The 26,687-nt window shown below is 37.7% G+C and overlaps 1 protein-coding gene across 17 annotated transcripts in view; it reads right to left on the bottom strand.

The window, feature by feature from the left end:
• Positions 1–26,687, bottom strand: part of c2cd5 (C2 calcium dependent domain containing 5) — a 48,401-nt gene that overhangs the window by 603 nt on the left and 21,111 nt on the right. For 8 of the 17 annotated variants that reach the window (XM_079874005.1, XM_079874014.1, XM_079874016.1 and 5 more), the window contains 15 exons: positions 21,754–21,868; positions 19,211–19,378; positions 16,756–16,947; positions 13,681–13,867; positions 13,425–13,589; positions 13,186–13,326; positions 13,024–13,087; positions 12,870–12,931; positions 11,409–11,507; positions 11,182–11,271; positions 10,906–10,993; positions 10,741–10,818; positions 9,803–9,838; positions 9,357–9,458; positions 2,637–2,830 (listed from right to left, as the gene is read on the bottom strand). In XM_079874005.1, coding sequence (XP_079730131.1) covers positions 2,637–2,830; positions 9,357–9,458; positions 9,803–9,838; positions 10,741–10,818; positions 10,906–10,993; positions 11,182–11,271; positions 11,409–11,507; positions 12,870–12,931; positions 13,024–13,087; positions 13,186–13,326; positions 13,425–13,589; positions 13,681–13,867; positions 16,756–16,947; positions 19,211–19,378; positions 21,754–21,868 — 1,781 coding nt within the window. The remainder of the gene's footprint in view (positions 1–2,636; positions 2,831–9,356; positions 9,459–9,802; positions 9,839–10,740; positions 10,819–10,905; positions 10,994–11,181; positions 11,272–11,408; positions 11,508–12,869; positions 12,932–13,023; positions 13,088–13,185; positions 13,327–13,424; positions 13,590–13,680; positions 13,868–16,755; positions 16,948–19,210; positions 19,379–21,753; positions 21,869–26,687) is intronic. The other 9 variants (XM_079874009.1, XM_079874012.1, XM_079874017.1 and 6 more) reach the window with 4 other exon arrangements.

Raw genomic sequence — 26,687 nt, 5'->3', positions numbered from 1 at the left:
AGTGATTATTTCTAATGCTAATAAAACAAACAATAAATATTAACAATTTTATTTTCTAATGCTCATAATAAAACAATTAACATTAATAAAAAAATATTTTACATTTCATTCTATTAATGTTAATAATTGTAATTTAATTATATTAACATTATCCTAAATGTATTTATATTTTATGTATTTATATATTTAATATTAATCATTTTAACTGTGTAATATTTTATAGTTACTTTTGAAAGCAATATTATAAAAATATTTAATATTAATATGTAATATAACAATACAATAATAACAATACTTGTTAGTTATCACTATTTATAATTTCACTATTATATACTATATACACTCACCTAAAGGATTATTAGGAACACCATACTAATACTGTGTTTGACCCCCTTTCACCTTCAGAACTGCCTTAATTCTACATGGCATTGATTCAACAAGGTGCTGAAAGCATTCTTTAGAAATGTTGGCCCATATTGATAGGATGGCATCTTGCAGTTGATGGAGATTTGTGGGATGCACATCCAGGGCATGAAGCTCCCGTTCCACCACATCCCAAAGATGCTCTATTGGGTTGAGATCTGGTGACTGTGGGGGCCATTTTAGTACAGTGAACTCATTGTCATGTTCAAGAAACCAGTTTGAAATGATTCGAGCTTTGTGACATGGTGCATTATCCTGCTGGAAGTAGCCATCAGAGGATGGGTACATGGTGGTCATAAAGGGATGGACATGGTCAGAAACAATGCTCAGGTAGGCCGTGGCATTTAAACGATGCCCAATTGGCACTAAGGGGCCTAAAGTGTGCCAAGAAAACATCCCCCACACCATTACACCACCACCACCAGCCTGCACAGTGGTAACAAGGCATGATGGATCCATGTTCTCATTCTGTTTACGCCAAATTCTGACTCTACCATCTGAATGTCTCAACAGAAATCGAGACTCATCAGACCAGGCAACATTTTTCCAGTCTTCAACTGTCCAATTTTGGTGAGCTCGTGCAAATTGTAGCCTCTTTTTCCTATTTGTAGTGGAGATGAGTGGTACCCAGTGGGGTCTTCTGCTGTTGTAGCCCATCCGCCTCAAGGTTGTGCGTGTTGTGGCTTCACAAATGCTTTGCTGCATACCTCGGTTGTAACGAGTGGTTATTTCAGTCAAAGTTGCTCTTCTATTAGCTTGAATCAGTCGGCCCATTCTCCTCTGACCTCTAGCATCAACAAGGCATTTTCGCCCACAGGACTGCCGCATACTGGATGTTTTTCCCTTTTCACACCATTCTTTGTAAACCCTAGAAATGGTTGTGCGTGAAAATCCCAGTAACTGAGCAGATTGTGAAATACTCAGACCGGCACGTCTGGCACCAACAACCATGCCACGCTCAAAACTGCTTAAATCACCTTTCTTTCCCATTCTGACATTCAGTTTGGAGTTCAGGAGATTGTCTTGACCAGGACCACACCCCTAAATGCATTGAAGCAACTGCCATGTGATTGGTTGATTAGATAATTGCATTAATGAGAAATTGAACAGGTGTTCCTAATAATCCTTTAGGTGAGTGTGTGTATATATATATATATATATATATATATATATATATATATATATATATATATATATATATATATATATATATATATATATATATATACACACACACACACACATATATATATATATATATATATATATATATCACTATTTGTCAATAATTGTAATTTTAAAAGCATTAATATAAAATATTTAATATTAATAATATTTATTATTGTAATGATTATTAATTTTATATTAAAATATATGAATTAATTTAAATAGCATTCATATTATACATATAGGGGCTTTCGCACCAGAGGAACCTTTTCATAGTTTAACTAGTTTTAAACTAGTTCAACTAGTTTAGCTCCTACTTCAGAGTAGGGTCTAAACCAGCACTATAGGAACTATCCGTGACGTTAGTGTTCGCTGATTGGCTGAAACGCACACGAAACACCAGCACCCGCCATTTAAAAAAAAAAAAGCTGTGTAAACACAGATTATAGCCTATATATTTACTCCAGAAACTAACTCTACGAACATGGTAAACGGTGACAGATGGGCCTCTTAACCTTTACGCGAAGGAGAAAATCCAACGCAACTTTGAGAGGACCAAACCAAACATGATTATGTGTTTCTGCTCAGCTAGCAACACTGGACATCATCCACACGGCATACTCTGCCTTTTCATTTACTGTCTACTTTCTATGTATAACAGTTCTATCTAATAACGTATTAGACAGGACTGTTAGACAGATCGTAAACTAATGAACACGGAGAATGCGAGCACGGTGTGCTCAGGCTCTGGGGTTCTCATCGCCGTCAAAATAAATGTCCGCCGCGTCGTCAAAATAAAAGTCACAACAACAAGCGCGGCTTACGTCACTTCAGAGTTCCTACTGGAGGTGCGAATGCAACCAGGAAAATGTTCCTAAGGGAACCATTAGTTCTCGGGGAACCACCCTGGTGGCTAGTTCCTAGAACTACTCTGTGCGAAAGCCCCTAATAACAGTAATACTAGTAATAGTAATAATAATCTTCATCATCATAACCAAATTTCTCAATACGGGTGAAGTGGGTAGTAAAAACAGAGAGACTGCTACCTCTCTCAGTGAGGTGGTCTCTCTAATGAAGAACATGTTGATGATGCCGAGGTATTTTATGATCTTTGCGCCAGGAATGAAAGAGAGCGGGGTCATTCTGACCACTGCGACAGAACTGCCCGAGTAGGAGCGATTCGACCGAAGAGAACGAGAGCGACCTTCGGGCAACGGGCTGGCCTTCTCCAGAGATGACGCTGTTGAGAGTGAGAGAGCGAGAGAGAAAGAGGGGTAGAGAGAAAGAGAGAAAAGAAAGAGGGGGGTGGGAAGATACCAGACATGGCCTTCAGAGGGCGCTGTACAAGACCAACGCATGTGACGAGACAAACATAGTGTGACCGAGGAAAAAAGACATATGTGTATTTGTGTGTTGCTGATCAGCGGCGTGCGATCAAAGCAAAGCAAAGGCACTGCACCATGCAAATAAACACCATGCAAATACAGAGAGACAGAGGAGGAGAGAAAGAATGAATGTACGCATGTTGATTCTGCCTTGATAAATCAGAAAAAGATTAGCTTTGAGAAGGGAGGACACTTTTTGTTCCCCATCAAGAGTGTGAAAGAGCTCGAAATCTCAAAGCTGTAAAACATCATACATGACGCTGCATCATCACAACTGTTATACAGGGCACTAGTGTGCATGCAGCTCCAAGACATTGCTCAAACTATCGGTCAGTGGATTCAATTAGGGCTGGGCGATATATATTGAATATTCATGCGATTTTGGTGGTGATATTCAATAAAACAATATAGAAAACACAGCATTGATTTTATGAATGCATTAAGACAGAATTGTTTTAATAGCATCGCTGATTAGAACAGTCAGTTCTGTCCCATTCATTTTTGAGAATCAGATCAAAATGCCAGAAGAACTGATTTAAAATTCGAACTCAATGATTTCATTAAAAATATTTGTCATTTTTCATGAATCAAAAATAATGTATGTATGCATGTATGTATATGTAATAACTAACCGATGAATTTTCATAATTTTGTCATGACTTGGATCATTCGAAGTGGGTATTTTATAAAAATCACAAAGATCAACTTTTTTTTTTAGATTTTAGAATGAAGCATAACAACAAATTTAGGACTACAGAAATTTTCATGACTACATCATGACTATTTTTGATATTAAGATTTTGATAATGTCTATGATTTTTCCAGGCTAGGAAATCACACTGGAGTTAGCTGATATTTACAAGTTTACCAGGGCTGTGAGAATCCTGTGATGTAACAGTCTATAAAATTAAACATGAAATGATACACACACATAATAGTTGTGTTCATTTAGTGAAAAAAAGTGTGTAAAACATGCCTTGATTATTTTACACTAAATGTGCTTTAGTTTTTACATTAAACATTTTGTATCTTCTTGACTTCAGTAGCTTTTGAGTTGCCATTTCAGAGCATCTATCTATATATATATATATATATATATATATATATATATATATATATATATATATATATATATATATACACACACACATATATACATATACATACACATACATATATATCATCAGAATAAACCGATTTTTCTAGTTATAACGCCCAACCCTAAACTGTACAAACTTTAAAGCCAAACTTATGATGCATTTATGCATCATATGCGACAGAGGCAGTCTGTGATGTGCTTTTATTCATACACATCTCATCAGCCAGCTCAAATATGAAATCACTGAGGCAAAACTGAAAGAATGATGGTCTTCTTCATCACGGTTGCTTACTAGGACTCAACCTCAACTTTCACACTCTGTCAGTCAAGTTCAGATACGATTGGATCGGCGTATGGCAGCAAGACTCGTCCTCTTTTAGATGCAGGGCATGGGAGTATGTGTGTAAGGATGCGTGTAGGAGTATAGACTGTAGCCAGAGTAGATGCCATTTTATATAAACATAAAATATAAATTTGTTTTTTAAAAGCGTGGCTTTGGATCAATATATCATACAGCGTTGTGCCTTGGTCTTGATCATAGCTGGTGAAACATTGTAAAAACATCTTTAAACAAATTGTCCACATGATTAAATACACTGCCTGGCCAACGAAACAAAAAAAAGTTGCTATTTGGATTTAAATAGGCAAATGCTCAAGTGTCTATGATTCGATCAATTTCGCAGTTATTATGTTTCTATCATGTTATATGTTTGTACAGTTCTTCTAACCCTAATTGATGGAGTGTGTAGCTTTTCATTTTTTTAAACAACCATGTAGGAAGACACTGCATGACAATGTCAAGATTCATCAGGCTCAAATTGTGAAAGAATGGTTGGGAGGGAGAATGAAGAATCATTTTCACACATGAATTGAGTCCAGACCTTAAATTTGCCTTTGGGATGTGCTGGAGTAGACTTTACAGTGTGCTTGACTCAATTCAAGATCTTGACCAAAGATTGATGCACCTCTTGATGGAGATACATGTTGTGATGTTGTTTCCACAGTAGGGCTTGCATAGACTAGTCGAGTAGTCGATAGATCGACTACTTCAACCACTAGTCGACGCTGTCGGAAACAATCGACTACTCGAGCGTCCATTAACCATAAATGAATTAAAAATGGCGAACGTCACCATCAGATGTGTGGAAATATTTCATCAAGCATGACAAAAATATAGTAATTGGCCAACTCTGCAAGAGGCCGTTCACATATTGCGTCTAAAAACGTGTGGAAAGCGCGGCCGTGCCGCTGTCTCCTACAAGCGCTTGCGCTCCCGTCTGTCGTTGCTATGCAACCAACCATGAACTGCGCTCTCCATGATGACGACGAAGAAGTATCAGCAAAGGATTAATTGATTTCTAGCCCTTGCATTAGCTTTACTACTAGATATATTTCTGGAGATGAGAAGGAAAAACTCGCCTGGAAAAACTAGCGCACCATGTTGCTTCCATTATGAGCGCGCTCGCCGCGCGCCTACATTTGAAATGTCGACCTTGAGCGCGAAAAAGACGCGATATGTGAACGGCCCGTCTGAAATGAAAGGCAAGAACGGCTATTTATTTGGCTTGAGACTGTTACATGAAAATTTTAAAATGAAATGTCATAATTATAATGTTTTGAGAGTTTACTTATGTAATTGTTGCATTAGGCTATGAATAAATAATGTTTATTGATAAGATCTAGCTTATGTCTTTTCATTTACAGTAGCATGAACCACGAGTAGTCGAGTAACTCGAGTATTGTTTTGATAAGAAATCGACTAGCAGAAATCAGTAGTCGTGCAACCCCTATTCCACAGTGAGGCGAGGCAGGTGTGTGTCAATTCGCTGGTATACAGATGGTGGTCAACCAGAATGCCTATTACCGCCGCGCCAGCCGCCGCGGCGAAATTACCGCGGCGAAAATAAACCAGCCGCATTTCAAAGTCGTTCCCGAAATGACCGCCAGGTGGCGCAAAGGGACATTGTGCAAAACAGCAGCAATTGCCGTATTTTAAAATGTAAGTGGGTTAAATAATAGGCATATTTTTCATATATATAAATAGGCCTATTAGGCTACAACAGAATAGAACCAAAGATAGAATCAATTTTACAGCTGAAAAAATAGAATCAAAAGTTAAAAATAGAGACGATGTTAGGAGCAATGACGCTGAATATTTTTACTATTCTATTGAGGAATTAGATAAACGAAGAGCTCTCGTGAGCGATACAATTTATAGTGATTTCAAAAGCAGTCCTTAAAAAAAAAAAAAAATTACATGGAGTAGTGTGGCATAATTTTTGAGAGATTACGCGGAACACGTTTTAGTTAAGATCCTGGTTTCAATGCCCTTAATGTATATAGGCTAGGCTTTAAAAAAAATTCACAACGCGTTTTGAGATTGTTTTGAATTAAACATTGAAGTTTAAAATGTAGTGTTTTGGCACACCAGGCCGAGTGGCGTTACGCATTGTTCAAAAATCAGGTTTTATTCTGGCATGTTGAATTGGCGTTAATATTTTTTTTTTTTATTTATTAGATTTAGATTTTAGGTTTTGTTAGATTTATTTTTCTCATAACAGCTAAAATAACTTAATATATGCCTTGTCTTCATATGATTTTTTATCAATGAACTAGTGTTTTCTGACAGTGTCGACTGCAAAGATGAAGTTGACGATCGCCATATTTGTAGTGAACGCACCTAGAGAGAAATGCACAAAGACATAATCAGAGAGTAGCCTTTTTCTTTTTCGTTTTGAATTATTTCGTTTGAAGACATTTCAAGCTTTGTGTATTTGATGTATTTATCATGTCTGTGTGAGGCATACGCTGAGTTTCGTTAAATTAGGAGGATGAGATGCGCTCCAGCTGACGTGCAATGCAAGTGACCTCACGGGCGCCTCTATGATTAGTGTCTGTTTGCTTCTCTTACTTATTGAATCCAGACAATCGGGTGATGAAAAAATGATTAAAATTAAGATACAATTTATAGAAAACGAAATTCACTTTAAAAAAAGGTTTCTACTAAACAAAACTTAATGAAGTGGTCAAAATCATGTCTGACCCACTCCATATCCATCTCTCGATATAATGCATCCTATCTTACTCGTGCTGTTCACTTTTCATATTCAACATAGATTGAAAAAACAACATTATAATATTTTAACAAATATGATACTAAATGAGATTATTTAATGGCTACAACAGTATAGTAGGCCTATAGACTCTATTTGTACAAATTGCTGCACGTTAATGTAATTAAATGAAACCTTGTAACGAATTCACACTGTAGGGTAGACTGTGTACAGTTGAGACACCTTAAATAACTTGCGTTCGCAGCAAGCACAAGTTGTGATTTTTGCTGTGCACTTGCATATAAGTGTCAGCAGGGAAGGAAATATAGAGACCAGACCTCTTGGAACTTTAATTGAATACATAGCGTTGGTAAAGCATACTGAAATTACATCCCTACAAATGTATTAGGCCCTACTGAAAATAAATGTATCGAATTTAAGCAAAGTAGCCTAAATGTTAAGACTGTAAGCCCTTTGCTTTTTTATAGCCTAAAGGACTCTTATAGCCGACTTTGGGTTAATTTAATTTGTAGAGGATTTTTTAACTCAAACATTAACACTGAAATAAATTAAACTAAATTATTGTAATTTTTTGGCACACCACGACGAGTGGCGCTATGCATTGTTCTAAAGCCAGGTTTTATTCTGGCATGTTGAATTAGTGTTCAACAAATGCGGCGGCGCGTTCATTTGAATGAAGAGCGTTTCTCGCTCGTGCGAGCGAACACACACTGGAACGTTAGGCCGTATCGCAACGAGTGAATAGTGGCCGAGTGGTTGAACGTACGTTACGATCATTTAGATGACACGGGTTCGAATCCCGAACTAACTTGGACTACTGGTGTTTTTATATTAGCCTATTAATGCATTTTATAGTCTATTGTTGATGCAGAGAGATTTGTCTTCTAAAACTTTTTTTTTTTGCCTATTTACAAAATAAAATCGCCATGCATTTCCATTTTACACTAAGGAACAAATATTATACAATGACTTTACTTCTGTAGCCTATAATAATTCATATGACGTTTAAACGACAAACAATAAAATCAGAACCAGTATTCTGTTGCGTTCATGGTTCCAGTGGCAGTAATGCATCCACGGCTTTTCAAAATGTCATAAAGCGTTTTGAGATTGTTTTGAATTAAATATTGAAGTTTATAATTTGTTTGGCACGACGAGTGGCAAACTCTTTGTTTTGTTTTGCAAACTCAGATAGCCTGTGGGGGGTTTGGAGAAGGCAATACTTTGCTTTATCGTGGGGGTGGAGGACAGAGGTGTTAATGTTCCGTCTTTCATATGGAGAGTGTCGGAGCCAGCCTGATGAGGCAAAGGCAAAATTCTTTTAAGGATTAATCTCAAAATCTCTAGATGGTGGTCAACCAGAATGAGACTTTTACCGCCGCCGTTCCCGCGGCGGCAAAATTGGGATGTGTATTTGCTGCCTTTTACCGCTGAGTGGCGCTGTAATCACAGACTTTGAAAAGTGTCAGTTTATTCTCTTTATGACGTAATCTGCCGCGGCAGTAATTTGAGCTGAGGTCACAGATAAATTCAAGATAAATATTGTGGTTAAACGAATTCAAATTCATTAAATTTAAACAAAGTAGACACACGTTAACATTGTGTGCCCAGTTTTTCTATAATTTAGAAAGGCTATGTCAATAGGTTACTTGTCATTTTCTTCATGTTATTTTAATGTGTTTGCAGATTTATTAACTGAAACATAACAGTGAAATAAGTAAGGAATAATTGACGACAGGCCGTTGAATTATTATAAAAATAATGCACACCCGAGGTGGTAATGCGGTCACGACGCGAAGCGGAGTTCTAAAATTCTAAAATTCTTTTAGAATTCTAAAAAGATTTCTGTAGGTGTATCGATAAAGCAGAAAAGGAGCATTGGAACGGTTTCAGATATTTCAGTATCGATACATATAGAAATATCGATATTTTTGACAACACTAAAATAGGTCTGGAAGGTATTATTTTGGTGAAAGATTACAAAGACAAACATTCATTTATTTGAAAAATTGTGCACTGATGGAATGTGAATAGATTAGAAGTAGATGTTCATGCAAATTGCATTAACAGAGTATATTATGCAAATTTGGCCCATTTTAATTGCATCTTGAAGTTAAAGATCCCTTTAAATATGCAGTCTACTCTGACTAGGGTCTATGAGAGTTGGAATGTGTCCGTGTATGTAAGCGAGTTTGCATGTACTCCTACTTGTTTTAACTGATCCGCGTCTTATGGTGTGAGCTTTCAGTCTAAGCTGCTCTATCCAGGAGCTGCATCTGTCTGCAAAGGAACTGTAATCAACTGAGGGGGCTGGACAAACACACACACACACACACACACACACGCACACGCACACACACACACACAGACAGACGAACATTCAGACACAAACACAGATAGACACACACACAAATATGTGCACATGCGGTCACAAACCCCACAGACACATACATACAACGACACAACAGAGGGACAAAGAGAAGAGGAAACAAGACACAGAAAGAAAGAAAGAAAAAAAAGAAAAAGGGGTAAAATGGATGATGCTGGGGTGTGTGCTGCAGCACTTCAAACTGTCAGACACAAAAGGAGCAGAAATGAAAAGAAAAAAACACCCTGCTGCCTCCAGAACTCTCAGCAATGAATCAGGTACTGACCTTTGGCCGACGGATGGCTGCCAACCTCTGATAGACCTGTGACACAAAGGAAACCAATGCAATGAAAGCATTGAACACATTAGTAGTATTTAAACACCAGGGCTCAATACTATAAACAATAATATTTTTTACAATAATTCATCAAAGAGCTACTTTGACATGGGCCAAATTGTTCTGGCAAGGTGACTGGGTCAGAGTATCTCTGAAATGGCAAGGCTCGTGTGTCGCTCCCGGTCAGCAGTGGTGAAAATTTACCAACAGTGGTCCGAGGAGAGGGACAAACCACAAACAGGGTGTTGGGCGCCCAAGGCTCATTGATGCATGAGGGCAACGAAAGCTATCCCGTCTGATCAGAGCCAACAGAAGGTCTTACTGTGGCACAAGTCACTCAAAATATGAATGATGGTTATGAGAGGAATGTGTCACAACACAGTGCATCGCACTCTGCTGCGTATGGGGCCGTGAAGCCGTAGACCAATCAGAGTGCCCGTCCACCGTCGAAAGCACCTACAATGGGCATGCAAGCGTCGGAACAGCGGAAGATTGAAGGTCACTCTTAAAGTGACAGCAGCCTAATACACCTGATTTGACCTGCATGTCTAATCAATCAAAAGAGAAAATAACTTACTGATCTTGACTGAACAACTTTTTGTAGATTTAATAAAAATAAATTAATATTTAATTCATACAATGAGGACTATATGAAGTATTTTATTTTTACATTTGATTATTCCATTCGGTTCCATTTCTAACTACATGTTAAATAAATTGCACTTTAATTGTTATTGTGAAATAAAATTTCTCATAGCATGAAACATTTTTTGGTCATATCGCCCACCCCTTGATGGAAGGCTGGATGGATGGATTATGGCAAACATTTAAAGAGCTATAAAGAACTGACTGGGGCATCTGGTGAAGTTTGGATTCACCCGGGTTACCTTTGGGGGAGCTAAGAGGGTTGGAAGACAACATTTCAGCATTGAGCTCCAGGTTGAACTGAAGCTGTTCGTCATTTTCTGCAAAAGACAATCAACAGGAGACCATGCAGATCAGCTTTTCAGAGAGGTGTTTCCTACATGAAGGTACATAGACCGCATGCTCACCCTTTTTTAGCGACTTATCCCCACTTTGTTTGCCATTTTCCAGAGTCAGCTCTTTGTCAAAGCTCATTGCCACAGCTGTCACCGCCACCTGTAAATTAAACAACACTGACAGATAATGCTGGACAGAGGTAAAAGGGTAAGAAAAGAAACCCAAGAGGATAAACAGATCTTGAGGGATCCATTATTACTTGCTTTATGTTTCATAACAGTATCAAGACTGCAAACTGAAAGTTGAATGTTTATTTGACAAAAAAGTAAGGTCAGGTGTGCTCTCACCTGGATGAGCTCATCTTCAGGTATGGCCACGGTGAAGTTCAGGTGACAAAGACAGCAGGGGACCAATGACCGCAGTTTAAAGTACAAACTCTACAGAGCACACATATATTCCAGTAAGAACAGTGATATCCAAGCACGTATTAATCATTTAACTTGGTTTAGCTGGTCTATATTAGACCATGACAGAAATAAGATATAGGAAATATAGGGGGAAAAAAATGATTCACCTTAAGCAGGTTCTCACAGAGGTCACTGAAAACCTTATTCAGTCCCTGATTGGTCAAGTTGACGTTGTTAAGGCGAAAGACCCTCACAGAGGTAAACATCTGAAAGCACACAAAAATCTATGTTTGATTCTACACCAAACATTGAAAACCTCCTCATGTCAACTCACTCTGAAGAAACAAATGTGAATTACATCCAAATATAATATGCAAACATGATAGAAAATAAATTTGTTTTCTGGAGTGCGCATATCTCAAACTAGCTTCATTTATTAATTGTCTGCAAATATTAGGGCGATGGTATGGTCTTCATGGACCTTTTTCACATTTCACAAGCAGAAGTTGTCATAGTTGAGTAAACTTCTATAGTGGTGAACGGGTGTGAACTACGGCCAACACAATTTTTACTTTCCAATTTGCTCCAACAGCAAAAGAAAAAAAAATCATGATAGTGTTTCTATGAATTTCCCAATTTTTTTGAGAGATCGACCGTGTTGGTCAGAAGTGAGGAAAATGTAAATTTTTCCATCACTTCCTCATCGTTGTATTAGAAAGTAGTGTTATAAATGTACATTTCAATTTTTTTTAAAAGATTTATGATGTTAATAACTGTGAAAATGCATCATCACACTCCGTGAAAAGGGTCCATTGTAAATAAACAAATATTTCTCAAAAAATCCTTTGATATCTGTGTTGCGGTTTGAAATGGCTCTTGCGCATCCTGTCTTTATTAAAATATTGTTGGTTTTTGTTAAGTCAAAAAGTTGCACGTCAACAAATTGTGAGTGTTGTAAAAACACACCAACATTCTATCTGCAATTTTCAGGAAATGGAAAGGTTCACTATAGGCTTGCTGCGATAGTCGGTGTTGCCGATGTCCAGCTGCAACACTGGTTACATTACTTGCCCATCTCCGCACCGTCCCCACCGTCATTTAGATTTTTTATAGTAATAAAAGTAATTTAGTTCAGTTAGAGCTCACTCTTGACTGACAAGACGACGGCGAAAGATTTGGTTTCAAAGCGAAACGTAAAAGTGCGTATTTAAGCGAGTTTGTCATTGTACTGTTTTGTTGTGTTTTTCATTAAGAATAATAATGAACCCACCATTCAAGCAACTGCTGCCCCTGAATTGGTGCTAATTCAAAAGCGAAAGTAAAATGCACACGGGCATTCATAATGGTGCGTGTCCACTGGAGCGAAGCGAGTGTGTTCGCGCTCAACTTCCATAGAAATTAATTGAAAACGCTTGCTCTTCTCCGCGCCTTTATGAATGCCCGTGCGGCCGTGCACATTTTACTTTCGCTTTTGAATTAGCGATTTAAAAGCGAGGGTACAAAAGAGGGAAAAACTCCAATGCCCCGCCCCCCGGTGATACCGATATTACTGGTGTTGTCACACGTCGATTAACCAGTGGGAAAATTTCCTCACAGTCACATCCCTAGTTCACTATGGTGAAAGATACCTGTATAGCTGAAGTCCAGTTCTGAATCCCAGGCATGATTTCAGTGTTGCAGCTGTAGAATCCTGAACAGAAGACAACGTACAAACACACATCTGAATATACAGTCCAGTAAAAACATAATAGAGTCCAACAATGGTCTAGCAGAGGTTTGTACCAGCTGGGGTGGGAGAATCAGTCAGAAGTGCATGAATATCTTCCACAGCATCTGTGTCATCAATCTAGAAGTGTATTAAAACATCAGACAGATCTTTCACTCCACAAAAAAAGTCCAGTATCTCCAAGTTTAAGTTCAACCCCTAGTACAAAGCCAGTTTACCTCCAACACAAAGGCATCCTTCTTCCCATGGGACAGGTCTATTTCTGACACCTCATCTGAGCTCTCTGAGTGAGAACGAAAGAGACGGGACCTCTGACGAGGCTCAGGAATAGGCGAACCAATGATCTCTTCGATAACTTCCTACGATGGGGAAAAAAGAAAGAAAATGTTTTGATTTTTATTTTTATTATGATTTAAATACTATCTCACAAAGTGCCTTGACGTGTATGTGTACTTACAGGAGGGTTGATTTCATACACTTCTTTATTTTTAGCGATGGTGTCATTGATTTTCTTCTGCATATTGGAGATGTGCTGTTCGTATGTGATGTCACTGGGAGTTTTTCCCAATACCTGGATTCCTCCAGGACTGGGTAACGCTGTCAGATAGACTCCTGTTGCAGACTGGATGCAACAAACAACAGATATTAACAGGACAACCGGTAATAATTAATTAAGTAAACGCACTGAGCATAATTGGTAATAGCACACTGACCGCCAGTCCTAGCAGCATGGTCTCTCCCACGCTGATTTGGATACGCAGACCAAACAAAGCGTTCATGCCCCGTAGCTTCAATTTGTTCATCAGCTGTGTGTGGAGCTCGTACTCGAGAAACGGCAGAAGATTGCTGATGGCCATGGCGTTCCCCTCGCCCTGGGCCTTCTTTTTAGTCCGACACAGCCTACAGTGGGGTGGAGATGCAAAGAATACCCAGATGACCTATCACATTTGCCAAAACGCACAGTATTCACCTTATTCCGCCCCGCCCACTTTTACTTCTGTCCAGTACTTTCGTTGTAAACCAACTTCCGGTTTAGCGGACCCTCATTCAATTTCAAGGAGAACTGCAGAGAAGTCTCACTGATAAAATGTCACATAAGATAAGCTAATTTGTGCCAAATGTGCTATGTACGTGTGTACCAACAGCACAGCAATGCACTGTTTCTCGGGGTAATTTTTAAACGACTTTTAGGTGTTTATATGACCCGTCTGCCTGTCTGATCGCAGCCCGGCCGATGTGTAGTGTTTAGCCTACATTAGCCACAAACATCTAATGTTGTAATGGTCTCACTACAGGACACATACACATGCTATACCTTGTTTGAAAGCTATGGTCCTCTAGAATTCAGTCGCTGGATTTATTTTACAGCCATTACTTGTGTTAGAGATCAAACCATAAGAAATTGCAGCTAGCAGTTAGCTAAGCTAACGTTACCCTCTTGTTCATCTAGTTGAGGCTCTACTTTCTTTCTACACCAGTTCGTGGCTATTTTTTTCTCATCTGTTGGCAAATGCAAATGTATCTGGTGATTAAGCAAACAAACTGTGGTGTAATAATGTTTCAAACTTTACATGTAGTAGTGTTTGTGCACATCTTCATAACTAAGTAATAGCTATTAGAAAGACACAGCTATTAAATAATTTGATTGTGGCATTGTTTCAAAAGCTTCAAGTGAAATGTACTTTAGTACGTTGCAGCAGTTGTTAATAACCATAGGCCAACGCATTTGGCTATAATATTATAGTCTATCTACTTATATCAAGACAGATAACAGATTGGACCAGGGCAAACAAAGCGCTAAGTAGCTAAACCAGGAAGTGAGATTACGCGGATGGCGCCACCCAGTGCTACTTCCGGAATAAGGTGAATACCACCAGAACATACTGCCTATGTTTACATGCACACTTTTAGTTTCAGTCGGAATGAATTCAAATTGAATTGACGTGCGACTGTACGAATATACAGAGTTTCCCGCTGTTTGTGCATACTATTCTCTTACATTGCTTCTTTTCTTTGTTTTAAAGAGCAGTTAACTTAAAGGAGAACTTGGCAACTTTTTTAACTTAATAAAACTGTCTAGAATTCATTTGGATGGTTAAACAACCTGTTTTGGTGATATTGTTGACTTTCCCCGCTCCCCCCAGCGTTCCCAGGCGGAAAACCAACCTTGCAACTTGGGGACTACCGTCCCGGCAAGATAAAAATTGGAAGTCTCGTGAGAAGAGAGAACGAGAACGAGCGCAAAACACGAATTGCTTTACGGCAATTCGACATAACCACACACGCATGTATGATGTATTACCAGATTACCCACCTCGGTAGACATAGCTCCACACAATACTGTTGGCTTGCTCCGATCAAAACAAACGCACATGAGCAGCGGTAGAGAGGGGGAGGAGGCCGCCGCAAGTGAGTTTTTTACGACCGTGTTGTGAAATATACGCCCCCCCACAGCTGTAGGGGGAGCTCGTGGGGAAAACATGCGACAACAAAAGGAAAAATCAGCGAAGAAGTGACTAGAGTTCGCTATAGTTGCCGAGTTCTCCTTTAATATTTATTTATTTTAGGTCCTGATTAAGAGACGTCAAGCACATGAACCGTTGTGCCGTACTGTTTATATATAAAACAGTAAAAACGCCCCTTCCCGCAACCAAAATAAAGTGTCTGTGGATGAGACTATGAAGTGATGGGGATTAATGGAACGTTGTATTTTATTTTATTATTTTATTTACATTTTATTTAACAACAAATGCAGCTCGTTCCGCACGTCATAACGCCATTTCTACATCATTGCATATGCCCAGTCCTTTCCAGTTTCGGTTTTCAATCCGATCAAGTGTTTATATGTTCTCTCGATCGGATAAGAAAAGGAATAAACCACCCCTTTCAAACCGATCAAAATTTTATTCAGATTGAGCTCAATCGGATCGATTAAGGTGTTTAAAGGAAGGCTATTCAGTCTGACTGAGCCATCAATCCGATTACTAATGAATTACTTGGTTGCATGTAAACGTAGCCACTGTATCCCACAATGTAATACATTTGACCTGAACTCTTCCCCCAAAATCTGAACTAATTGTTCACTTGGGACACATTAAAAAAGTAAAATGTCTTCTTTCTTTTTTTTGCAACATTGTAAAAAAAATATAGCAAATTACTAAGGCTGCAAGATTTGGGGAAAAATCTAATAGTGATATTTCCTATAAAATCTTTTATAATAAAAAGGTTTTGCTTTGCTTAATTTGGCCAAAAATGTAGTGATAACATCAATATGATATACTGTATAAGATAAAAAATTGTTTTATTATTATTATTATTATTATTATTAATAAATATTAAACAATATTAATATTGTAATATTTCACTGTAAAATAAATGAACTGTAAATCAACTATTTAAGAAAATAATAATAATAATGACTTAAAGCCCTTTAAAGATTTTTTTCTTGACAATTTAGTTTATAAAATGCTTCTCATTATAAGTTTGTGAAAATGGTTGGCACATGTTGCACATAATAAGCGACACAAACTCAGAGCATACATTTGTGTGGAGGGCCATTTACTGCAAACCGAGCTGCTCATGCATGAACAGTGAAACACACAGCACATATTTGTTCGATTACATAGCAGCCGTTGCAATTTGATGATCACACTAAGACATAACGTGATTTAGGTTTTAATTCAATTCACTGTGCAGCCCTACACACTGCTATTTATTATTAATTGCTTCAGATACTACTTGCACTATACTGTGTTCCATTTGGACAGGATGTTATGTGCAGTTTCTACCTGGCCTGAATCAGGCAGCCCTTCCCGGTGATGTTGGCTTCAGTAGGCAGGTCGATCGTGGTAAAGAGGACATCGGGCACTTTGTAACGGCGACAGCAGCAGCAATAGGTGAGTTGAGCAGGAAATGGTATATTCAACTCATCGTACGGTATGTGACAGAACTCACAGCCAGGGGGCGCCACCTCCTCAAATCTAACAGAAATAAAAATTCCAATTAGTACATAAACCATAACACAAGGGCACACACAGACCCAACCAGCCATAAACAGAATAAAACTATCTTTACATAAGCGTACACATTTGTAAAGATTTTTTTTTTTTTACATAAAACACGTACATATTCAGACAAAGCCAAGTTTTAGCCCCTTTGTTATGAAGTCCTTAAGACTTAATTTGGTTAGTAGCTGTAAAAACTGTCCCCAGCAAACATACACAGACACGCACACACACACACCAATTTAATTAGTACTGTTTAGTATTGAGATTAAAGGAAAAGTTCACCCAAAATTAAATTTAAGTCATGATTTACTTCATGTTGTTCCAAACCTGTTTGACTTCTAAACTCAGTATGAAATCAAAAACAATGGGCAAAATGAAGTCACACCTTACATTTTTTCAAGTCACAATTTAAGTTCCGTGCCCACTTTAAGAGTGATTGAACCAAGGAGAATATTTACCGATTAATTACTTTTTTGTTAAAGTCATGATGAAATGGAAGTAGCGACAGATCTGTGATATTGTGTATTTGAGTGTAACTCTATATATATATATATATAAAAAGAGGCTGTGACTAGGGCTGTTCAATTAGGGCAAAAATCATAATCACGATTATTTTGCTCAATATTGAAATCACTATTTAAAGGTGGGTGAAATGATCAAAGTCTTATTTCATGATATGAGTAATTTTAAATATCAGTGAAATTTCACAATTATCAATACTTCAGCAAAAACTAATACTAGGTTAATTAATGTACTATATGTAAAAGTCCTCAAAACAGTTACAGAAGACAAGAAAACAGTCAGCAATACAATAAGAACAAAGAAACTAAATTACAAACAATACCAACAAAAAACAACAGAACAAAAATACAAATTAAACAAATAGTGCTTTAGGTGTTTCAGGAAGACATGTGCAATAGCTTTGCGCATATATATATATATATATATATATATATATATATATATATATATATATATATATATATATTGGGTAGTGGGTTTAAGCATTAAATTATTAGACTAAAGTATTAGACTAAATTATTTGAGAAGTCCTATATATGTCATCAAAGAGAAGTCTGTCAGTGTTTATTGGAAGGTCCAGTTATGGCATTTTCATTTAACTTAATGAGGTCAAAACATTTTTTTTTTTTTTTTTATGAAACAAGAATAAAATGATGCACTGATGAATTGTTCCCAATAATATCTATAACATTCATTTAGAAAATAGATATGGTGAATTTTCATTTCACACCCTTTTTGCAGTTTGATACAACATGAGGGGGAGAGTGAATGATAAAAAAAAATATTTTGGGTGAACTATTGCTTTAAGAGCCCCTTATATGGTGTTAAATGATGGACAAATCAGCATAAGCATATAAACAGTGAGCAAGTGAATTACAGCAGTGTGAGCACAGTGGAAAAAGCTTGCATGTAAAACGTAAACCTGCAGGTAAAAAACTTGAAAACAAAAAAAATAATCAACACGTTGCGAGGAGAAAAAACAAAAGTGCGAGTCATGACAGCTCTCACACGTGCAGAACTGACCACCGGTGTTTCTCTGATGAGGCGGCTGAGTTTAGCTCCGTGCCTAATCTCTCTGGCCAGTCTTTGACTAGCTTATCTTTGATTAATCCATCTTCTGTCTCTGAGTTAATCTTGAAATCCAACTCTTCATCCTGTCGACTTGCCCCTACTTCTATCCTGAAATTCTGCCACTCTGTCATCTCTGCACCTACTTCTTACTCCATTAATACATCTTACCTCTGCTTCATTTCCTCAGCCACTCAAAACTGCCACAGTTACCCCAGTTCTCAAGAAACCCAACCTTGACTCCTCAGTTCTATCTCATTATCATCCTATTTCAAATCTCTTTTATTGCCAAATTACTGGTTCATTCGGAGAGGGCCAACAAGAACATCACAACAGAACTTGCGCTTATGGTCAGTCCTGCGTGTGCGAGACTTGTTAGGACTTGCGGTTTTGTTATTTCTCCTCACACTGTGTTGATTTGTGTGCACAATTTCATATTTTTTTTGCTAGAGTTTAGGATTTGCAATTTCTTCAGGTTTACATTTTACGTGCAAGCTTTGTCACTGTGCTCACCGTAATTCACTTGCAAGCTGTGTTTATGCGCTTGCGCTTTGTTCATTATTTAATGCCATACCCTTAGCAGGGGGCCAAAGGTGTGTGTGTGTGTGTGTGTGTGTGTATGTGCTTGTGTGTGTCATTAACCTACCCCAATGAGGCTGTACTACCCATATCCCCATCGACCCTCTCTGACCCTGTAGAAAAGACAAGCGGTTGCCGTGACAACCTGTGATCAGTCTCCAGCGGGCCGTCCTGCATGAAACGGGAGCTGAGGATCGCAGCGGTGCCTGAAGCTGATAGAATACACACCTCCTCACTGCAAACACACATAAAAAGCATATTATTAGAGCATTTCATCACAGAACGGGATGAGGAAGCTGTATTTGAGGGTGTTTTCACATGCTTTTGGTAAAGACTCAAATCAGTTTAAAGTCACCCTGTAATCAATCATTTGATCCTATAAAATGACAATATTGAAAATAACCAAAATGACATATTTAAAAAAAAATCCTGTGAAAATAATTTCTTCATGCCTTAAAATAGCTTTAAAGTAACTATAAACCCTTGCTTCATTTAGTATACGCGGATCCATGAATATGCAAATTAGTCCCAGCCTCCACCCCGCATCACACCAGCTCGGATTCCCTGATCCACTCGTTCAACTTTACTGTAGTAAACGCTGCACAATGGCAAGAGGAAATACTGGTTTAATTCACCCATATATGTTTGAAACAGAAACTGATTCAGAAGAAGTGGAAGAGTGAATTATACAGGCTCATCTACAAATTGATGTATCAGAATGGTAATGCTTTTTATGTATCGCTATTTACAACGTAAGACACACAGCGGTAATTAATATGATTAGTCTTTTGCTTAACTACGTTATCAAACAGCTAATAATGTGTTACTAATGTTACACAAACCATGTTCCCGTTCGCCATCTCAGAGTCAGACAGCTGCCTTCTGAAAATCAGTATCCTTAGAAACGCTTGAACAACTTAGAATGTCAGTGGAGAAAGGCAAATAGTTCATCATAGCATCGTAATACACATCATACATAATACAGAGATACATAATTCACCCGCTATATTGCTAAATGTACCTGATTTTATATATCAACAGAAAAATATAGCGGAATAACCTGGCTTCCCTTGATACTCCCCTGCTTCACAGCATAGTTAATGATATGCTACGATTACGACGGCATTTGTGACAGAACAACTGCAATTTCAATCCGCGTTTTTGAGACTGTATCGAGAAAATACTCAGCAATGGTGTTGACTTATGAATTTGCACATGGTTTGTCTTAAAGGTACACTGTGTAGGAATTTCTCACATCTAGCGGTGAAATTGTATTTTGCATTCAAACGAATAGTGCTCTCTAGCGCCTCGCTTTTTAAAATGCGTGTTGCGACTACAATAGCCGTTATGTACCAAGAAGCTATGACAACATGTCTTCCAATAGCACTTCATCGAGTTTTCTTTCGGGTGATGAGGTTCGTGTTTCGCTTTTTTGGCGACGAGGATTCCTTCTCCTGTGGCTCGGCATAAGTATGATCCTGCATTATGAAGTACCGTGCAGTGCAGCCTTTCAAATTTGCCGGGGCAGTGACAAGCGCCTCTCACTGATCTCGTTTCAGTCACGTGACGCTGGCTCTGAACGAAAACGCATTGTGGAAACGCGTTGAGGTAGGCTAGTGCTTTTTGTCCCTCTCAGCTATTACAGTTTTTCAAAATGGCGGAACGACATGGAAGCCTCCTTGGACTTACCCGTCCAATGTAAATAAAGATAAGAAATTCTTCGCTTATGAGGATAAGTCAGATCATTGGTAGAGGTAATTTTACATCAATGAGGACATATTTGTTATGAGGACATAACAAAGATATTTTAGATAATAAAATACTTAAAAAAACTACACAGTGTACCTTTAAATCATATTAAAAACACTTCTGGTTAGTAGGAAGTAGGATCGTTATGAATCCAATATGGATGGAGTCTTTGACAAAATGTTATTTTCTCAGCTTTTTGTTCAAAACTTTGCTTTTTTAATGAAACTTACCCCAATTCAAGTGTTGATAAAAAAAGAATGCATGAAGCTAGAATAAAATGTTTTGTTTTTTTAAAGCAGAGGGTCTGTTCTTTTTTTTTTTTTATGCATTGCATGTTTAGATATTAATACAACAAAATATAAAGGTTTTGTGAAAATGATCAAAAATGCTGGCGCTGGCTGGCAACTTTTATAAAAAGCACTGGTGGGGAAAGAGTTAAAAGACCTTTTCTTTTTTCTTTTTTTACAATGGAAAGTTTCCATGGGTGTTAAATGTTCTTTATGGAACCACAGATGACAATACACTTTTATTTTTGAAAGTGTACTTTACCCACAGTATGTAAGAGATAATGTGCATGTGTTAGTGTGATACACACAAAATAAACACCAACGGGTATTAAAACGCTCAACCAAAGGGCCTAGGCTAATTTTAAATCGAAAGTCTCATTTTAAAATTTTCATTTCTAGATTTCTCTACTTATGCCAAGTTCTAAAAATCAATCCTTATCCAGTAAATCACAAACATCTGAAAATAATGAGGTATTTTCAAATATTGTTGTGGACAATGGGAGGCCTTGGAGTCAAATGAGTTGAGATGCACTGTTTGAAAAGAGTTGTGTCTGTGTGTGTGTTTGTTAAGTACCAGATGCTGGTGGACTCGCTGTACCCCACCACAGCGTGGCAGCCAAGAGCTTTGGTATGAGACTTTATTTCCTGACGGATCTCTTCCCACCACGCATCCCGTGTCTCCGGCTCGTCTGAAACAAACATATTTACAACATCACGTACACCGTTGGCACATTAACACTCCTCTTGCATTAACAGCATACTAGCCATGTTAGCTGGTAATTCGATGCAATCTGGCACAAATCACAATTTTGCACTTTCACGTATTTATTCATTTAATATTATTGTCTATATCAGGGATTCCCAAACTTTTAGTCTAGTATTTACCCTGAGATTTTAAATTAATTTTTCAATAATAACAAAACATTTGCATGTTCATGGTTCATGTCGGTTATTGTTCATATGACATGCAGGTAAACAAAATATTTGATCTTTTTATTAAGTGTTTTGTTTTTTATTAAGTGTTTTCATTATTCATTTATTGTAATTTTTTATTTTTATAATCTAATTATTAGCTTTTTATCAACTTACAAACCCCAGTTTGGGAAACCCTGCTCTATATCAATAATATGTTAAATTTAATGGTTGATTCCCATTCTAGAACGGTGTTTATCCCCCCAAAAAATCTGATTGTCAGAAGCATTAAGGCCCATTCCCACCAATGATGATAACTATATAGTTTAAATAATAATCATTCTAATTTTATGAGAATTGAAGTCCACACCACAACTAACAATAACAATATCGATGGAATGGAATACCGAATGGAATACCGTTGGGAGTGATTTTTTTCTAGCCGAGAAGTGTTAAATTCATTGACAGCCAATCAAATTAGACCCGACTTTAAAGAGCTCAAGCATTTAAAGCAGCAGACTACAAAACTGGAGCATGCGCTTAGAATAAACAAAACTTTACATATGTTTGTGTAGACACTTAAATAGTTATTGTTCTTGGTGTGAATGGGCCTTTAGACCTGTTCCTCACCATTATTATTATTATTATTATTATTACACATAAATATTCGACATAGCATCCTAGAAAATCACTTTATTTTCTGTATAGAGTTTGGTTATGCATCAGGGGAAAAAACAATACGTAATTAAGAAGCTGCTTGAGCATGTGGTGTGAAAAAGGCCTTAAAACAGCTTCAGACATGTTTAATTAATTAAGTTGTGCAAAACTTATATATCAAAATTGTCCTCAGAGCAAACCATGCACTAAAGCTAACAAGGCTAGTACCTGATCTATTCTCTCTCTCACACACTCACACATGGACGCACAGGTGCTCACGCTCTCTGAGAGCAAGGGGTTTTCACCGAAGCAAACTCCCCTGCCTGTTAACCACATACTAGGAGAGGGCAGAGGGAATGAGGAAGACGATGGTGGTGGTGAAGATGAAGAGGACAGTGGTATGATTTGCCATTCTCCTGACTGACAGCTTTAATGAACTAATCAACAACAGTAGGCAGAGCATTCCCCTGCTAGTGCAGTCATGCTTCCCAAAGGAGGACAAACTCCATCATATTCTGGATAAACAGCCCACAGCAGGAGGGAGTTTGAACGGTAACAGTAAAAAGAAAAGTGAACAGCGTATAAGAGATCAGAAGCAAAAGAAAGTGCAAAAAATAAATAATGGTCTGATGCTCACCTTACCACTGCTATAATATGATTCAAATCACTTGCAACCTGACTAGTAACTGAGCATTAAAAATATACATATAGAAGCATTAAAATTATTGCTTTCTTCTAAACTATCCAAGTGTCCAATTGCTTTTGTGACAATATATATATATAAATTGCTCTGTAGTCATTGAAAAAGTGCATCTGCCAGAGCTCCAAAGTAACTTTTTGCCACCTCTGCCAATGGCAGATAAAAACTACTGGCCAATAAATATGCCTTCAGGCCAAGAATTTGATTATATTAAATTATATTATTATATTACTTTATAAATTAATTTAAATTACGTTTTTTTATACCTATGACAATGGCATTATTAAGCGGGGGGGTTTTCCACTCTCTCTATATTTGTGACAAACGGTTTATGCCCCAGTTTCACAGACAAGGTGTAAGCCAAGTCTCAGACTAAAATGCATGTTTACGTGGTTTTAACTGAAAGCAAGTTTTGTCTCAAGATGCACACCAGTACTGTTTTTTTTCTAAGGCATGTTTAAAAAGGCTACTTAAATGTCCTAATTGAACTAAAGGCCTAATCCTGGCTTTATCTAAGCCCTGTCTGTGAAACCAGGCCTATATGTTTTGTGTACATGGTTCGCATAAGGAAGGTCAGACTATTTCTATTTACTCACCAATACCAATTTTTACCAAAAAAATGTATTATAGATTATTCATTTTGGACTCTGCTGCCAGCTGTTCCAGTTCCTGAGCAATATTAAACTTTTGCACAAAAACACCAAAAAATGCATTAATGAAAAATATCAAAATTATTCAGTCAAGAAACTAAACGTCTTTAAATACATTTTAAAAATCCCCTAATGAAAAGTACGAACCCAGACAATAACTACAAATCAATATCATTAGAACACATCAGCTGGCACAATCATAATCCATAATGTATTAATCCTTTTTACTTCAGTACAGGAAGCAACAATGACCACAGAGGAACCAGCACTGCCAAGCACATAGAGGTCATGAGACAATCTCGTTGTCTCATGACTGAAAATAGAACATTGCCTAAATCCACTTCTCTGGATTGGTAGATCAAGTGGTCATGTGAACAGGGAGCAGTGGACGCTGGGTACGGGGTCAGGTGAAGCGCAGTCAGAGCAGATCAAGGAATGATCGGCCAGAGCAGAGAACAGCCACGCATCCAGCTAAAGCATGCAACAGCTGCCCGACACACGTTCATTCAGAAGCACAGCGCATGGCAGCTCATGCAACACTCACTAATGAGAAAAGGCATTAGTTTATATGAATTGAGTCTGTGTATATTTAAGATTTTATGTGTAAAGACTAGAACAAATAAAATGTGTAAAAATAATCATTTATGCTTATTTTAAATGTATTTGTAATCGCTCTTGACAAAAATCAATGAGCAAAGATTTTGAATATGCATGGCATAGAAATATTTAACACATAAATGAAAAGTTCACCTAATTTTAAAACGTTGTCATTTATTTACTCTCATGTTGTTCGAAACGTATGAATTTCCTACAATCTTCTTTTGCATTCAATGGAATAAATCAGTCTAATTCAATAAAAAACTACTGTCTTGGCGGAAGCACCTGCTTTTTGTCGTGTTCGCACCCAGGAACTGGGAACAATTTTAATTATAGGAACATATTTTGGGGGGACTGAATTAGCTCCTACTTCAGAGTAGGGTCAAACCCAGCAAAATAGGAACTACAGTACCAGTGACTTGAGCGAAAGTTACCTTAAACACCAACACACGTTTTTTTCAAGCCTTGTAAATACAAAGTTAACATGTATTTACTCCACGAATGTGAAAAACAGCGAAAGATGTCCAGGCACATTGTGTTATAGTCTTAGCCTCGATGATATGTATCATATAAGCGCATAACTTGTAAGGACTGCCCGATGGCCCGGGGCCAGCGTGAACGATGCTCGGAACTTGTTGAACTTCTTTTAACTTGAGCGCCACGTTTTTAGAATGCAGTGAAATGCGCGAGACGCAGCAAAAGATGCAAGCGCAACATTTAAACTGCGTCTAGCTTGTGTTTACATTGACAAACAATGGAAGAGTAGTGCAGTAGAATAGAAAAACAGTATATTGGATCACTGCATTAGGTCTTAAAGTGACGGCAGCCTAATATTCCTGCTGCTGCCTGCATTTTTAATGTTAAAGGGCCCCTATTATGGATTTTTGAAAATGACCTTTCACGTAGTGTGTAACATAACTCTAAGTGAATGAAAACATCCTGCAAAGTTTTAAATCTGAAAGTACACCGTATATAAAGTTATTGTCTTTCAAAAGTAAGAGTCGACTCTAAGTCAATGAAATGAATTGAAAAACAATTAATTTCATTGACTCGTTTTCAAACGAGTCATAAGCTGTTTTGTTGTGACGTCAAGACGAAACATTAGAATATTGCCCGCCCACTTATCACCAGGGAAAACTTGAACCTCAAACCAACAGCTGAGGTATTCCTGTGGATACTGGATAGCATCATGAAGGTACAATGGTACAATGTGAAGGTAAAGCCAGTTTTTTTCACTGCCCAAGGACGAGCATGTGAAGAATCAGTGGTTAAAATTAATCTTTACCATGATATCACAGCAGTATAATCCTAAACTTTTGCTGTGTTCTCTTTATTTTACTGAAGACTGCTTCTCAAATCTCAACGTTCAATGCAGGATTCACAAACCGTTTTTACTCTTGAAAGATGGTGTTCAAAATATGTGTAACTTAGGTCTCCTGCTGCTAACTGGTTAACTCACATTATTACTGTCTTACTGAAATACTTCTGCTAATCAGTTGTGGACCACGATTACCTATAACTGTGTCTGTTAATGCAGATTGTCTGTCATTCTCACTAAATTGAGGAAATATTTGTTTGACCAACGTTTATGTTACATCAGATCATTCACTCTAGAGCTCGGCTAATGTATATTGTATACATGCACTGTTATTGATATAGTTTCCATGTGTTTACCGCAATATATTAGAAAAATACTCGGTAAATAAATTAATACAAGTAAAATAATCGGTTTGTTGATGGACATGCACTTGTTAATGCTGATGGTGAGGAATTCCAGTTGCAACATCTCATACAATGTACCTCAAACTGAGTAGTGTATCACTGAGAAACACTGAGTCCTACTCGAGTCGTCCTTGCGATGGAGGTTCGGGTTGAATAACACTTCTTCCAATGTTTCATCATCGGGCTTGCGCTCGCATTGATATGGTAAAATCAACGTCATTATTCATTACTGTGTTTAGTTTACGGTGTAGGAAGCCTCAGGACACGCAG

This window comes from Squalius cephalus (genome assembly GCF_949319135.1).
Source record: "Squalius cephalus genome assembly, chromosome: 6".
NCBI lineage: Eukaryota > Metazoa > Chordata > Actinopteri > Cypriniformes > Leuciscidae > Squalius > Squalius cephalus.
The sequence above is the reverse complement of the archived record's forward strand: the minus strand, read 5'-3'. Positions and strand labels throughout refer to the sequence as shown.